Genomic DNA, 16,589 nt, shown 5'->3' with positions numbered 1-16,589 from the left:
ACCCCAATATACCACATCGTTCCAATTCACTCTATTCCTTGCATGCCTTTCACCCTCCTGCATGTTCAGGCCACAATCACTCAGAATCATTTTCCCTCAATCTTTCCACCTCCAATTTGGTCTCCCACTTCTCGTTCCCTCCACCTCTGACACATATATCCTCTTGGTCAATCTTTCCTCACTCATTCCCTCCATGTGACCAAACCATTTCAAAACACCCTCTTCTGCTCTCTCAACCACACTCTTTTTATTACCACACATCTCTCTTACCCTTTCATTACTTACTCGATCAAACCACCTCACACCATATATTGTCCTCAAACATCTCATTTCCAGCACATCCACCCTCCTCCGCACAACTCTATCTATAGCCCACGCCTTGCAACCATATAACATTGCTGGAACCACTATTCCTTCAAACATACCAATTTTTGCTTTCCAAGGTAACATTCTTGACTTCCACACATTTTTCAACGCTCTCAGAACTTTCACCCCCTCCTCCACCCTATTATTCACTTCCGCTTCCATGGTAACATTTGCTGCCAAATCCACTCCCAGATATCTAAAACACTTCACTTCCTCCAGTGTTTCTCCATTCAAACTTACCTCCCAGTTAACTTGTCCCTCAACCCTACTGTACCTAATAACCTTGCTCTTATTCACATTTACTCTCAGCTTTATTCTTTCACACATTTTACCATACTCAGTCACCAACTTCTGCAGTTTCTCACCCGAATCAGCCACCAGTGCTGTATCATCAGCAAACAACAATTGACTCACTTCCCAAGCTCTCTCATCCACAACAGACTGTATACTTGCACCTCTTTCCAAAACTCTTGCATTCACCTCCCTAATAACCCCATCCATAAACAAATTAAACAACCATAGAGACATCAAGCACCCTTGCCGCAAAACCAACATTCACTGAGAACCAATCACTTTCCTCTCTTCATACACGTACACATGCCTTACATCCTCGATAAAAACTTCTCAATACTTCTAACAACTTACCTCCCACACCATATATTCTTAACACCTTCCACAGAGCATCTCTATCAACTCTATCATATACCTTCTCCAGATCTATAAATGCTACATGCAAATCCATTTCCTTTTCTAAGTATTTCTCACATACATTCTTCACAGCAAACACCTGATCCACACATCCTCTACCACTTCTGAAACCACACTGTTCTTCCCCAGTATGATGCTCAGTACATGCCTTCACCCTCTCAGTCAAAACCCTCCCATATAATTTCCCCAAGAATACTCAACAAACTTATACCTCTGTAATTTGAGCACTCACTCTTATCCCCTTTTCCTTTGTACAATGGCACTATGCAAGCATTCCGCCAGTCCTCTGGCACCTCACCATGAGTCATACATACATCAAATAACCTTACCAACCACTCAACACTACATTCACTCCCCTTTTTACTAAATTCCACTGCAATACCATCCAAACCCACTGCCTTGCCAGCTTTCATCTTCCACAAAGCTTTTACTACCTCTTCTCTGTTTACCAAATCATTCTCCCTAACCCTACAGTCACTCCCCTTTTTCATAAATTCCACTGCAATACCATCCAAACCCGCTGCCTTGTCGGCTTTCATCTTTCGCAAAGCTTTTACTTCCTCTTCTCTGTTTACCAAATCATTCTCCCTAACCCTCTCACTTTGCACATCACCTTGACCAAAACACCATATATCTGCCACTCTATCATCGAACACATTCAACAAACCTTCAAAATGCTCACTCCATCTTCTACTCACATCATCACTACTTGTTATCACCTCCCCATTAGCCCCTTTCATTGATGTTCCCATTTGTACCCTTGTCTTATGCACTTTATTTACCTCCTTCTGAAACATCTTTTTATTCTCCCTAAAATCTAATGATACTCTCTCTCCCCAACTCTCATTTGCCCTCTTGTACCTTTCTCTTGACCTCCTACCTCTTTCTTTCATACATCTCCCACTCATTTGCATTATTTCCCTGCAAAAATCGTCCAAATGCCTCGCTCTTCTCTTTCAATAATAATCTTACTTCTTCATCCCACCACTACCTACCCTTTCTAATCTGCCCACCTCCCACACTTCTCATGCCACAAGCATCTTTTGCACAAGCCATCACCGCTTCCCTAAATACATCCCATTCCTCCCCCACTCCCCTTATGTCCTTTGTTCTCACATTTTTCCATTCTGCACTCACTCTCTCCTGGTACTTCCTCACACAAGTCTCCTTCCCAAGCTCACTTACTCTCACCACTCTCTTCACCCCAACATTCTTCCTTTCTGAAAACCTCTACAAATCTTCACCTTTTCCTCCACAAGATAATGATCAGACATCCCTCCAGTTGCACCTCTCAGCACATTAACATCCAAAAGTCTCGCTTTTGCGCACCTATCAATTAACAAGTAATCCAATAATGCTCTCTGGCCATCTCTCCTACTTACATACATATACTTATGTGTATCTCTTTTTAAACCAGGTATTCCCAATCATCAGTACTTTTTCAGCACATAAGTCTAAAAGCTCTTTACCATTTCCATTTACAACACTGAACAACCCATGCACACCAATTATTCCCTCAACTGCCACATTACTCACCTTTGCATTCAAATCACCCATCACTATAACCCAGTCTCGTGCATCAAAACTGCTAACACACTCACTCAGCCACTCCCAAAACACTTGCCTCTCATGATCTTTCTTCTCATGCCCAGGTGCATATGCACCAATATAATCACCCATCTCTCTCCATCCGCTTTCAGTTTTACCCATATCAATCGAGAGTTTACTTTCTTACACTCTATCACATATTCCCACCACTCCTGTTTCAGAAGTAGTGCTACTCCTTCCCTTGCTCTTGTCCTCTCACTAACCCCTGACTTTACTCCCAAGACATTCCCAAACCACTCTTCCTTTTTACCCTTGAGCTTCGTTTCACTCAGAACCAAAACATCCAAGTTCCTTTCCTCAAACATACTACCTATCTCTCCTTTTTCTCATCTTGGTTACATCCACACACATTTAGACACCCCAATCTGAGCCTTTGAGGAGGATGAGCACTCCCCGTGTGACTCCTTCTTCTGTTTCCCTGTTTAGAAAGTTGAAATACAAGGAGGGGAGGGTTTCTAGACCCCCGCTCCCGTCCCCTTTAGTCGCCTTCTACCTAGTCTCTTACTACCTAGCAGGATGGCTCATGTACTATCTCCTATATTCTCTTCACCCTGCTTTCTCTCCTCTCAGCCATGCATAGTTGTATCACAAAAAGCAAAATCTACCTACATATCTATCTGAACAAGTCACAAAATTACTTACATCATAATAATGAAACATAAAAGTGACAGAATCAAAACCAAGTGTGTGTTTTAGATGTTGTAGTCATCATAAAAAATTTTTCTCTCATACTGTGGGAGATTGTAATTGTGTAACCCCATATGTGTATAACAATATCATTACTCTACCTCTTACTTTATAATACATCATGTCAGCTAATTAGCGGCATCTGGCAATGATTGTGTTACGTCCAATAGGTGCATAATAATTCAGTTAGCCAGTGACTTGCGGCATTTCTTAATACCTACAAGTCTTTGGTTTGGATCAGCTTTTGTCCTCATGTGTTGTTGTATTGTGTGTTTCCATGTATTGTATTGTGTTATCAGAAATTAGGACCTACTTGTCTACAAAGGGTTTCAATCATCCTTCAATACTGTGACTGTACTTACACAAACATACAAATACCTGCTTGCTTTTTCCAGCACTAGCGAGGTACTGCCAGGAATAGACAAAGTCCAAGGTATGATTCACTTTCATCCATTCTCAGCTCTCATGTGTAATGAACTGAAACTACAGCCCCTAATGACATTAACAGTTAATAAAAAAGACTAAGTAATTCAAATCATTTGCAAATGCAAAGAAACACATGCTCCCTCCACTGAGTTCACATAAATAAATTCAGAAGGCATCATGCAATTCAACATATGATCCCCCAATTCAATGCACATGAAGGTATCATCCAGTTATGATTTTCATTACCTTAAGATGCGGATATGTAAGGCGATGTTTTTCCAAATCAACTCTCGTATCAAATTTCATCTGACAGGGCACACATTTCGTGTAGTTACTGACCAGCTGAAACAAAAATTTAATGCTCACTAATCAGAAAATCTTCAGATAGGAGTAGCCATAACTTGCACATTAGTTACCAAAACCCCCATGAATCATCAAATCTCGAATCCTAGTTTAATCAACTTAAATGGGCACAATTAGTTAGGTTAGAGTACATAAATATAAATAATATGTTCCAAATTGCAGTAACAAATGCTAAACATCACACATAATATATCAACAAATACAGTAAATGTACACAATAAAGGAAAAAAACAAAAAGGGTTAAACATACATGATATAAGTGGCATGTAATGACTCTGTTTACACAGAACCATTGTTCATGACATCCAGATCCTTACAGCACATCATTACCAAATCATAAAGGAAGGAAGCAAGGAACCTTGTTCCTCATGTACTGGTGGGGAAAGTAAGGAGCCTCAGGCTCTGTTGGGGGAGGAAAAAAGCAGTGTTCAAGTACTGGTATGAGAGGCAAGAAGCCTTGTTCCACTCATATGGGTGAGGGAAGCATGAAGACTTGATCTTCAGGTACTGGTGAGGGAGACAAGAAGCTTGTTCCTTGAGTATTAATGGGGGAGTCGAAGACTCCTGTTCCTTAGATACTGGTGGGGGAGGCAAAAAGCCTTGCTCCTCAAATACTGGCTGGGGATGCAAGGACCACAGTTCTTCAAAACTGGCGAGGAAGTTAAGGAGCCTTGTTCTTCAGCTACAAGAAGAGAAATATGAAGCCTTGTTCCTCAGGTACTGGTGGGGGAGGCAAAGAGCCCTGCTCCTTGGTTACTGGCATGGGAGGCAAACAGCCCTGTTCCTCAGACACTGGTGGGGAAAATGAGGAACACTGCTCCTTGAATACTGGTGGGGAGGCAAGGAGTCTTTTTTCCTCAGATACTAGAGAAGGATGAAGGCAATTTACTAAATCACTGCAAGGTCTGTTTTCCATTGAGAATCTAGTGATAACTCCAATTCATAAAATAAATTAATCAAGATCATTTACACCCACCAATTGAGCTGATCCACACATTCATTTGCCATGGCTGCCACTGGTCAGTCGAGAATTATGTAAAACTGACCTCAAAATCTCAAAAGATGGTACAATAAAGACACCCACAAATTTGTCAATTACTGGAACTCCACTGTACCAATATGAAGAGTGCCAATATGAAAACAAAGTATGCATTAAAAAAAAAAGGCACAGAGTAAATAGACCTCCATGATATAGTGTGTAGTGTCACAGACCATGCGGCATTCACGGGCTACCTGGGGTCAAGCACATTGGCTCAAATTCTGACTGCAGCAGTCAGTCCACAGTCGACCCAGCTATTCATCCTACCCTCATTATTAGCAATATTACTCTCATAATGTACAAAGCTTCTTATCTATTCACAGCCTGCAGATTGTAAATAAACAATTCCATTTCAGCCGATGTTATAACAAAGTTTTGCAATAACATGAAAAATCCACTCCCTGCTAAGTCAGGATTCATAATTATCTAGTTTCTGTTAAAGACGAAAAATGTTATTGATAAACAATCTTATGTCAAGTTCTTTACTTACAAAGTGTTCCCTAGTTTTTCTGTGTGCAGTAAGGCCTCCTCTGATGGGACACTGACACTTAGAACACATTGTAATCCGTCCAGTTGAACCCATCTTCTTTGATTTCACTATGTCCCGCTGGGCCGCTAACTAAATTTGAGAGGAAAAACAGTTTCACAAAAAACAGCAATTTCTGTCAATAATGTATGTCATATCATTTTGTTATATAAAAGCATGCTCACAAAAATATCTGAAATCATGAACTTAAATTCTTTCATACTTGTTTGCCATCTTCTATGCAGTGCCAGGAAAAGAAGAAATGGACTCATTCATTCACATACATTCTCTAGCTGTGTAATACACCATAACGTAAGTTCTCTATCCACAACACAGCCCCACAGACTTTTCTTTAGTTTTCTCTAGCTGCTTCATATGCACTAGTTCAGTCCACTGACAGCATGTCACCCCTAGTATACCAAATCACTCCAATTCACTATCCTGTGCATGCCTTTCGCCCTCCAAGATATTCAGGCCCCAAGCTCTTAAAATCTTATGAATTTAATAATTCCATTTCCAATTTGGTCTCCCTCTTTTCCTTGTTCCCTCCAACTGACATAAACATCCTTTGTAAGTAGTTGCTAAGCAGTCATCAGCATGGGAGGCATATTACCAGTACTACTTGCCTGGGTATCAGGTGATGGCTGTGTTGTGAGCCAGCACTTCAGTGATTGAAAGTTGCACTCTAATGACCCAATGACCCAGGTAGCTGTCTTCTTTTGCCTCACCTACATGTAGACCATTGGCATTCTCTCCACAAACATACTATCTCTCCTTTTAACACTTGACAGCTAACTCAACTCATTTTCCATTTCTAGATTTTCTTGCAAAAAGCATTATGCATTAGCCCTGCCTTTTGTCAAAATGGTAACAGCAATAGATAGAAGTAGTAGGTAAGAACATTAAGCAGGAGCATTAGGTAGAATTAGTAGGTAAGAACATTAGGAAGAAGATTAGAACATTAGGTAAAAGCAGTCGGTAGGAACACTAGGTAGGAGCCTCTGGAAATGCTGCACTAGAGTTGTCTTCTGCCAGTGGCCTGTTAAAGGTGATGCATTAAAGGCTAAATGCTGCACTAGAGTTGTCTTCTGCCAGTGGCCTGTTAAAGGTGATGCATTAAAGGCTAAGATGTAGCACTGGAGTTCACCAGTCATGGAGGTTTTTGCTGTGGCCACCCCTTTCTGAGAGTTCCCAGAAGGAGGAGGCATCAGATATACAGATGAGCATATATATAAACTTCTCACTCATTCTCTCCAAATGTCCAAACTACTTCAGTGCACACTATTCAGCTCTCTCAACCATACTCTCCTTATTATCACCTCTCTCTCTTATCCTATCATTGCTTATTCGATCAACCCTCCTCACACCACATACTGTCCTCTTACCATATCATTACTTACTCGATCTACCATCTTCACACCACATATTGTCCTCAAAATTTTTATTTCCAACACATTCACCCTCTTCCATTCATTCTCATCAACAGCCTATGCCTCGCATTCATAAAACATTGTCTGGACTACTATATCTTCGAACATACCTATTTTTGTCCTCCTGAAGAGTGACCTTTCTTTCCACACATTCTGCAATGCTCCCAAAATCTTTGCTTCCTCACCCATTCTATGACTTACCTTAGGTTCCAATCCCTGCCATATCAACTATAAGGTATCTCCATACCTGCCCTTCTCACCAAGAGTCGCATCTACCTACCTCACCACCCCATCTATAAAGAAATTAAACAGCCACGATGACCATAGAGCCCTACTATAGGCCCTTTTTCACTTGTAACCATCCATCCTCCTCTCTACTATCTACTTGCACACATGCCATACTCTTGATAAAAACTCCTTACTGCTTTCCTCCTACACAACAGATCTGTAGCACTTTCCACAAATCATCTCTATCAAGCCTATCAGATGCTTTCTCCAGATCCATAAATGCCACACGTATCCTTCCGTTTTTCTTGGGACTTTTAATATACATTGTTCAAAGCAAACATCTAATCCACATATCCTCTGCCACACCTGAAGCCATACTGTTCCTTCCCAGTCTGATGCTCAGTGCATACTACCCAATCACCACAATCCACTCTTCCATACAACTTACCATTTACACTCAACAAACTTATATCTCTGTAATTCAAACATTCACCTCTGTCCCTGTTACCTTTATATAATGGCAATATACATGCATTCTGCCAATCCTAAGGTACTTTATCATAATCCATGCACAAACTAAAAACCCAAACTAACCAGTAAACAACATGACACCTTCCACAAGAAATTCAAATTCAATACCATCAATTCCATCTGCCTTACCACACTTCATCTTAAGCTAGATTTTTATTGCCTCTTTTCTTTTCACAAACCACTTGCCTTGACTTTCCAACTCTGCATACCTCCACATTGTACACCATACTGTCACAATATCACTAAAGACATTCAACAATCTTGCAAAACATTCATTACATCTCCTCATCACCTCGATTCTGCCTATTACCACTTCTCCATTTGCCCCCTTTACTGATGTTCCTATTTGTTCTCTTGTTTTGTCACAATAATAAACTCCTTCCAAAACATTTTTCTCTTTGCTCACCAAAGTCTACTGACACTTCTTCACCCAAACTCTCATTTGTACTCTTCTACAGCCCCTGCACACTTCTCAACCTCCTGTCATTGTCTCTAATACATCTCCACTCACTGCACTCCTTAACTGTTATGCAATGCCCATACACCTCTCTACTTTTCATTTGCAACTCAACTTTTTTCTCTTTCACTAGTAACTTATCGTCCAAACACCAACCACTCACTAGTCTTTTTCACCTGCCCATCTCCCAATTACCACACACTTCTCTCTCACATGCAAGCACTGCTTTCATAAGCCCCTCCCATTTTCATACTTGTCTGGCATCTCCTGCATTGCAAAGTAGTACCATGTACAAATGAAGAATAGCCTAAATTGCTCACACTGACTCTGCCTTTAATGCACAATGTGCCAAAACCAGACCCTCCCTATCTAAAACCAAGCTCCAAAGCCCTTTCCAAGGATGCTGAGGTTTCAATTTCTACACAAAAAGTTGGCAGGGGAATTTTTCCAAGGAACAATTAAGACAATTACAACATCTGGCAACCAAAAACATAAGATTATGATTCTTTTATTAAAACAAAAGACATGTAACCTAAAATGTAAATCAACATTTATAGCCCATCCCAAAGGAATGCATTACATTACATCTGTAGATTTTCAAGAATTAAGAAATGAAATGAATGCAACAAGTAGGTAGGAGCTAGTAGGAAGCCAACACCCATGGAGGTATATTACCAGTACTACCCCCCAGGGTATTGGGAGGGTTAGTGACGTCACGGCTGCATAGTGAGCCACCACTTCAATGGTCGTCAAGTCACACTCCTATGATCTAGGTAGTTGTTTTCTTTCTGCCTCACCCACATGTGGACTACTGGCATTCTGTCCACAAACATACAATCTCTACTTGTCACACATAATACTTGACAATGAACTCACACACTTCATTCTTCATAACTATTGATTTTTCTGCAGTGACCATGATGCACCCGCCCTGCCCTTTGGCAAAATGATAAGAGCAGTAGATAGAAGGGGTAGGTAGGAAAATTAAGGCAAGAGTATTAAGTAGAAACATTCGGTATAAGAAGGAGGCAGGAGCATTAGGAAGAAGTAGTCAGTAGAAACATTAGGTAGGAGTCTCTGCAAACACTGTACTAGAGTTGTCCTCTGCCAATGGCCTGTTAAAGGTAAGACACTAAAGACTAAGAAGCAGTACTAGAGTTCTCTAGCAATGGAGACTCTATTACCATGGGTATCCCCTTGAGGGAGTTCCAGTTGGAACAAGTGCCAGAGATAGAAAGGAAATGAATTTTCAAGCAAATAATTAAGCAGCCTAACAGCCAATCATACTTTCCTCATAATTATATCTATATTTTTATTTATCATACTTTGTCGCTGTCTCCCGTGTTAGCGAGGTAGCGCAAGGAAACAGACGAAAGAATGGCCCAACCCACCCACATACACATGTATATACATACACGTCCACACACAGCACATATACATACCTATACATCTCAATGTATACATATATATATATATATACACACACAGACATATACATATATACACATGTACATAATTCATACTGTCTGCCCTTATTCATTCCTGTTGCCACCCTGCCACACATAATGACACATAATGACAACCCCATCCCCCCGAATGTGCACGAGGTAGCGCTAGGAAAAGAGAACAAAGGCCACATTCGTTCACACTCAGTCTCTAGCTGTCATGTATAATGCACCGAAACCACAGCTCCCTATCCACATCCAGGCCCCACAAAACTTTCCATGGTTTACCCCAGACGCTTCACATGCCCTGGTTCAATCCATTGACAGCACATCAACCCCAGTATACCACATTGTTCCAATTCACTCTATTCCTTGCACACCTTTCACCCCTCTGCATGTTCAGGCCCCGATCACTCAAAATCTTTTTTACTCCATCTTTCCACCTCCAATTTGGTCTTCCACTTCTCCTTGTTCCCTCCACCTCTGACATATATATCCTCTTTGTCAATCTTTCCTCACTCATTCTCTCCATGTGACCAAACCATTTCCTCATAATATATCTATAAAAATGGCAGTTACCTTGGACTGGGACCTTAAAAAGTGGAGGATTGCAGCACCCTTGGTATGAAAGGCTTGTTCCATTTTCTCATGATTAGTACTCTCTAGATGATTCCTGAAACCCTATAAAGAAATAAGAAAATCATGAGAATGTAGAATTATCAAAGCAAAAGCTGAAATAATACATAAATCAATCTTTTCCAGAAATATCCATTGAACTCTACATTAGAGAAGTACCATCAAAATTTTAGCTGATAACAATATCATAATTTAGTGATCACACTGTACTGATACAACTGAAAAATAGAAAATCTTCTAAATTTGCATCCTGTTATGTTTTTGCTTATTTCTAATGTGGTTATGTCATAATCTTATTATTCAATTTTCATCAGACTAAGCTATGTTTAGTAAGGGCATGTAAAAAAGCATAATTGCAAAGATGCCATACTTTGACTATCTTCAGCCATGAAAGTGAAATATGATACAGTTCATAAATTGATTAAAACATATGGGCTTCTGTAGTCTGAATAGCAATATGGAGATAAACAAGCCAAACATAGTCATGAATAGCAATATGGATAAACAAGCCAAACAGTCTTTTTAATTTTTCTCCTTAAGGTAAATTAGTTTCAAATTTGACATCTTTTATACTTATCATAAAACTTTGAACAAACTAAACCCACAACACATCAATAAAAACATTTAGACTAGTTGCATCATTTTCATGCATAAAGAAATAAAAGTGTTAAGAATCTGAATAAAAAAGTTTAATACATTACTTTCAAGTATGTGCCTTGAACTTCATATCCATTTTTATACGAGCAATGGTACACTGATGAAATTAATTGTATGTATGGTTTTATATATATAAAGCACAGCAACACTAAGAATGATACATAGAAAAAAATAATCCCTCAAATACTTTGCTAAAATTTCACACTCACTCATTATTTTTACATAATATAAGCAGCATTACCAAAACTTTAGCAAGACTGACGTATTGCCAAAAGTGGCTGATACTTATGATACCAATACATCAGCCACATTACTACTCTAGATACAGGAGACAAACACATCAAATATTGTAAAAAGGTATATCCATGACAATACAAAAGAAGAAAGTTAAAAATCATCAAGAGCTTGACAGTATATTTAAAGAAAGCACTGGGATTTACATTCTAATCATACGACATACTCAGAGGTCAAAGGTTCAGTAAAGTATGTGGCAAGCAAAAATGAACTGGTACTATGTTTTCTGATGAAGAGAATCTGTGATCTATTTCCTCAACCTGTCTTTAAATGCTGACATGAATATTATGTGAATCATCTGTTATTACCCCTATCTAAACCTAATATTGTTAAAACAAAAAAAATCAATGTGTAAATTTCAAAATCCACAGCTTCCGTGTTAGGCTCCTGAATCTAGCCTGAGATGTCTACAAGAAAAAATTCTTGTGGTAAGAGATGGGGAGAATTGCAAAACTTAAGAAACCTCTCCCCCTCCCACCACTTATTGTCCTCAGTTTTTTCCTTTTCAACAAATCCACTCTCTTCTTCACATTTTTGTCTCAGCCCATACCTCATACTCATACAACAAAACCCATCTTTGCACTTATATACAGTAACCTCTCTTTCTATATATTCCTCAATGCATCCTGGACCTTTGCCCCCTCACCCACCTTATGGTTTACTTCAGCTCCGATCTATCCATTCAATGACATGTCCATTTCCAGCTAGAGTATCTAAGACACTCCACTTCCTCCAAGTTCTCTCCAATCAAACTCACACTCAACATAACCTGTGTCATTTCACTCCTATATCTAACAGCCTCCCAAACTTCGGCTCTCAATAATCCCCTATCTCACACACCAGCTTTCTCACTTAAATCTGTCCCCAGTACAATGTCATCAGCAAACAACTTACTCAACTCCACCAATAAAACTCCATAGCTTAAGGAAGGAAAAGAATACTAGTCAACCTGCTAATCCCATCAGATGTGGTTGTAGAAGATGGATCTTAAACTGTTTTCCTCATTATGTAATACATGGCAATAATACTTTTTTTTCATTTATGTTTGCTATTTCCCACATCAGTAAGGTAGTGCCAGGAACAGACATTGCTGACATTAAACTCCACAAAGGACTGACCCATATTTCCATATGTACTGCTCCCACACTTGGGATAAAGGCATTTCTAAACTCAACAGAATTCACCCCAAAGAAATACACATGGTTGACCTATCCCCACACGGAGTACTGCTTATACATTTGGGCCTGCTGTTTTTCAAACTTCCTTCTACACAATATTTTTTCTGAGAAAGCTTATCTTGTTATATCTAGTCTTTCAATTCTCAGACTCAACACTTTCCTTAAAGCACAAGTTTAGTTCCCTTTGTTAAATCTTGTCTTTCAATTCTTAGACTCAACACTACTCAAAGCACAATTTTAGTTCCCTTAATCAAACTTATAAATTCCCCACCTACTTGAGAGTAGTTTGTTCACACACCTCTTGACTAAGTTATGTAGTACTCAGCAGGTAAGTTTGATCATCTAGCTTTTGCTTACAAGATTTCTAAGTGCTATTAGCACCATAATGAGTTCCTATATTACCTCTATCATAGGTGACAAAATAAACAACTCTACTTACTTTAGCAGAATTAAATTGCGTGAAGTTGCACACGTGACATTTTAGTGCTTCTGTGGGAGCTGAATATTTCTGTAAATAAAATGGTTTTGGATGAGTTGCCTTCTAACTGACCTGTAGCATATGTTGCTAGTGCACTGAAAGGTACCTATCTACAGTGTTTCATGATGAATCCTGATGAAACATTCACATGGTTAGGAAAAAAGTGGCATTTCTCCAACTAATAATCAACAGAACCAAACTAAAGTCACAAGGAGGAAAGGCAATCAGAAATTACAGTCAAACCTTCATTAACTGTGTAAGGATTATTTGTTTTCTTGAATAGCCATGCATTTTGGCCTAAAACATACCTGAATATGTGACTGATTAAGCTCTGAACACTTACAGTAAATCAAAGCAGAAACAAAATACCTTAATCAAATGTCTACATAAACATCATGCAGACCATTACCTACCCCTTCAATGAAATAATCTCTTTTCATACTTGCTGCATGTTTATGCATTAGCAAAGAAGTGCCAAGAACAAGGAACATACTCATTCACTCATATCCAAACTTTAGTTGTCATGCACAAAGCACCAAAACCAAAACCCCCCATCCATAACCAGGCCCGATACCTCTTATCCTTATGAAACTGTAAGGACTGCTATATAATCAAACATTCCCATCTCTACCCACACAGAAAGAGATCTCTCTTTCCACACACTCCCCATCTCACCCATGATCTTTGCCTCCTCATCTGCCTTATGGTGCTGTTCAGCTCCCATAGTTCCGTCCACTGCTATGTTCACTTACAGGTATTCCAAACATGCTACTTCCTCCAGGTTCACTCTAATCATACTGACATGCCTTTCTCCTCTGCTGAACCTCATTATCTTACTGTTATTCACATCAACTCTCAACTTCCTCCTTTCACACACTCACCCAGACAACAGCTTCAGCCATTTCCAACATGAGTCTACCACTAGAGCTGTCATTTGAACACAGCAACTGACTCACCTTCATAAATCTCTACCCCATATGCCTGCAGACCAAACCCTAACTCCAAAACCCTAACATTGGAACAGCTACAGACATTACTCAACCTTGATGCAAACCCACCTTCACCTAAGGTAACCACTCACCATCCTTTCTTCCTCCTCACACACATCTTACTCTCTCAATATAAATTCCACATTAATTCTTACAGCTTTCCTCCTACACCAGATATTCACAGAACCCTTGACAAAGCAACTTCATTAACACCTATCATATGTTTTCTACAGTGTTTCAATACTCCAGCTACTTGAGGTTATACAGAGTGAAAAGTCACTTTTAGCAAGGTTGTATCACTGAAAGGAATCTTGTCAAAGAACTTCTCACTCCACAGCCTTGAGCAGCAGGAGCCTTAAAAAGGTCTTGGGTAACACCAAGTAATTATATATCTGATGGTCTGTGCCTGCCCCAGCCTCTTAACCACACTACTCTGCCATACAACTTACCAGGTATACTCAAGAAACTAACACCTCTGTACTGGAACATTCATTCTCTCTTTTGCAGGGGCTGAAAAAAGGAGGAAATGAAAGATGAGTATGGGAATATCAGCAAAATTCAGGGGGAATTAGAAGGCACTCAAGGAGGAGGTGAATAGTGTGAAGAGAACGAGAGCAATTCAGAGCATAAGTGAGAAGAGAGCACAGGGAAGCGGTAACACCCAAAGAAGTATTTTGAAAGACTGCTGAATGTACAAGACATTAGAGAGGCAGATGTAGGATGTCTTGGATGTGAAGGAACAAAGAGTGAGAGTGGTAGCAAATGGTCTGATGAAAAGAGGAGTGGTAGTGAAAGCCTTGAGAAAGATGAAGTGTGGCAAAGCAGCTGACTGGATGAGATTGTAGAAAATTCCTTAGAAAAGAGGGTGACAGTGATGTTGATTTGCTTAGCCATGATTTTTAATGTATGTATGTACAGCAGAAGATAACCTTAAGTAACACATACACAGCAAAATCATTGAAAAAATATGATGGTTCTTCTGCAATCATTCTGAATTCTCACCACTGTGATGGCACACCAAATGACACATATATGTATTCACTAATTAATTAGTGTCTTAGGTTCACTTTTTTCATACTTGTTTGCTGTTTTCAGTCTTCGCAAGGCAGCACATAGAACATACGGAAAAACTGCCTCATTCACCCATATCCACATTCCAAATGAAGGTGAGTCAGTTGCTGTGTTCAAATGACAGCTCTAGTGGTAGACTCATGTTGGACCATTTTGTGGCTTCCCTTGAATGCTTCTTATGCCTTGGTTCAACCCCTATATATTGTACTGCACCAATTCTTTTTTCAGACTTGACTGCCATTTCCCACATTAACAAGGTAATGCCAAGAACACACAAAGAAAGGCCACACTTACTCATAACCAATCTCGAGCTATCGTGTGCAATACACTGAAACCACAGTCCCTATCTACAACCAGGCCCCCAAAGACTTTTCTATAGTTTTCACCCAGCCGCTTCACATGTCCTGGTTCAGTCCACTGGCAGCACATTGACCCCTATATATCACAAACTTCCAATTCACTCTATTTTGTGCATGCCTTTCATCCTCCTGTATGTTCAGGTCCTGATCACATATCTTTTTCACTCCATCCTTCCATCTCCAATTTGGTCTCCCCTTCTCCTTGACCCCTCCACTTCTGACATACTTCCTTTCTGTCAATCTCTCCTCACTCATTTTCTTCATGCAACCAAACCATTTCAGTACACCCTCTTTAGTTCTCTCAACCACACTCATTTTTTTTTTATAAAATCACCTCTCTTGTACCCTTTCATTATTTCTTGATCAAACCATCTCACACCACATATCCTAAAACATTTAACTTTCAATACACCCACCCTACTCTGCACATCCTCATCTATAGCAACACTGCTGAGACTACTATACCTTTGAACATATCCACTATCACTCTCCCAGATAATGACCTCTCTTTCCATATATTCTTCAATGATCCCTCACCCATCTTATGATTCACTTCCACTTTCACTACCATGTCCACTCCCAAATACCTAGAACACTTCACTTCCCCAAGATTTTCTCCATTCAAATTCACACCCAACTAATTTGACCCTCTACCCTACTAAACCTAGTAACCTTGCTTATATTCTTTCTCACATCCTTCCAAACTCAGTCACCAACTTCTACAGTTTCTCACTCAAAGCCACCAGTGCTGTCATCAGCAAGCAACAACTGACTCACTTCCTACAGAATGCATATTTGCCTCTCTGTCCAACTCTTACATTTACCTTCCTAACAACCCTATCCTTATGCAAATTAGACAGCCATATCACACACCACACCACATACCAACCTTCACTTGCAAACACTCACACCCCTCTCTTTCTACTCATACAAATGTCTTACACCCTTGATAAAAAATTCTCACTGCTTCTAGTAGTTTTCTTGCACACCATACAGTCCTAAGACCTTCCATAACTCTCTCATATGCTTTCTTCATATCCATGAATGCCATATATTTTGTTTTTCATACTATTCACCATTTCCTGCATTAGCAAGGTAGCATTAAGAACTGAG

At 39.7% G+C, this 16,589-nt stretch overlaps 1 protein-coding gene across 3 annotated transcripts in view; it reads right to left on the bottom strand.

Annotated features, from left to right (window-relative positions):
* The window catches only part of LOC139759962 (uncharacterized), a 73,448-nt gene that overhangs the window by 26,543 nt on the left and 30,316 nt on the right, over positions 1-16,589 (bottom strand). For all 3 annotated transcript variants that reach the window (XM_071682668.1, XM_071682666.1, XM_071682667.1), the window contains exons 8-11: positions 13,019-13,087; positions 10,394-10,495; positions 5,688-5,816; positions 4,042-4,137 (exon numbers count right to left, since the gene is read on the bottom strand). In XM_071682668.1, coding sequence (XP_071538769.1) covers positions 4,042-4,137; positions 5,688-5,816; positions 10,394-10,495; positions 13,019-13,087 — 396 coding nt within the window. The remainder of the gene's footprint in view (positions 1-4,041; positions 4,138-5,687; positions 5,817-10,393; positions 10,496-13,018; positions 13,088-16,589) is intronic.

Source organism: Panulirus ornatus, chromosome 34 (genome assembly GCF_036320965.1).
Source record: "Panulirus ornatus isolate Po-2019 chromosome 34, ASM3632096v1, whole genome shotgun sequence".
Classification (NCBI taxonomy): Eukaryota; Metazoa; Arthropoda; class Malacostraca; order Decapoda; family Palinuridae; genus Panulirus; species Panulirus ornatus.
This window is presented reverse-complemented; position numbering and strand designations above follow the sequence as displayed.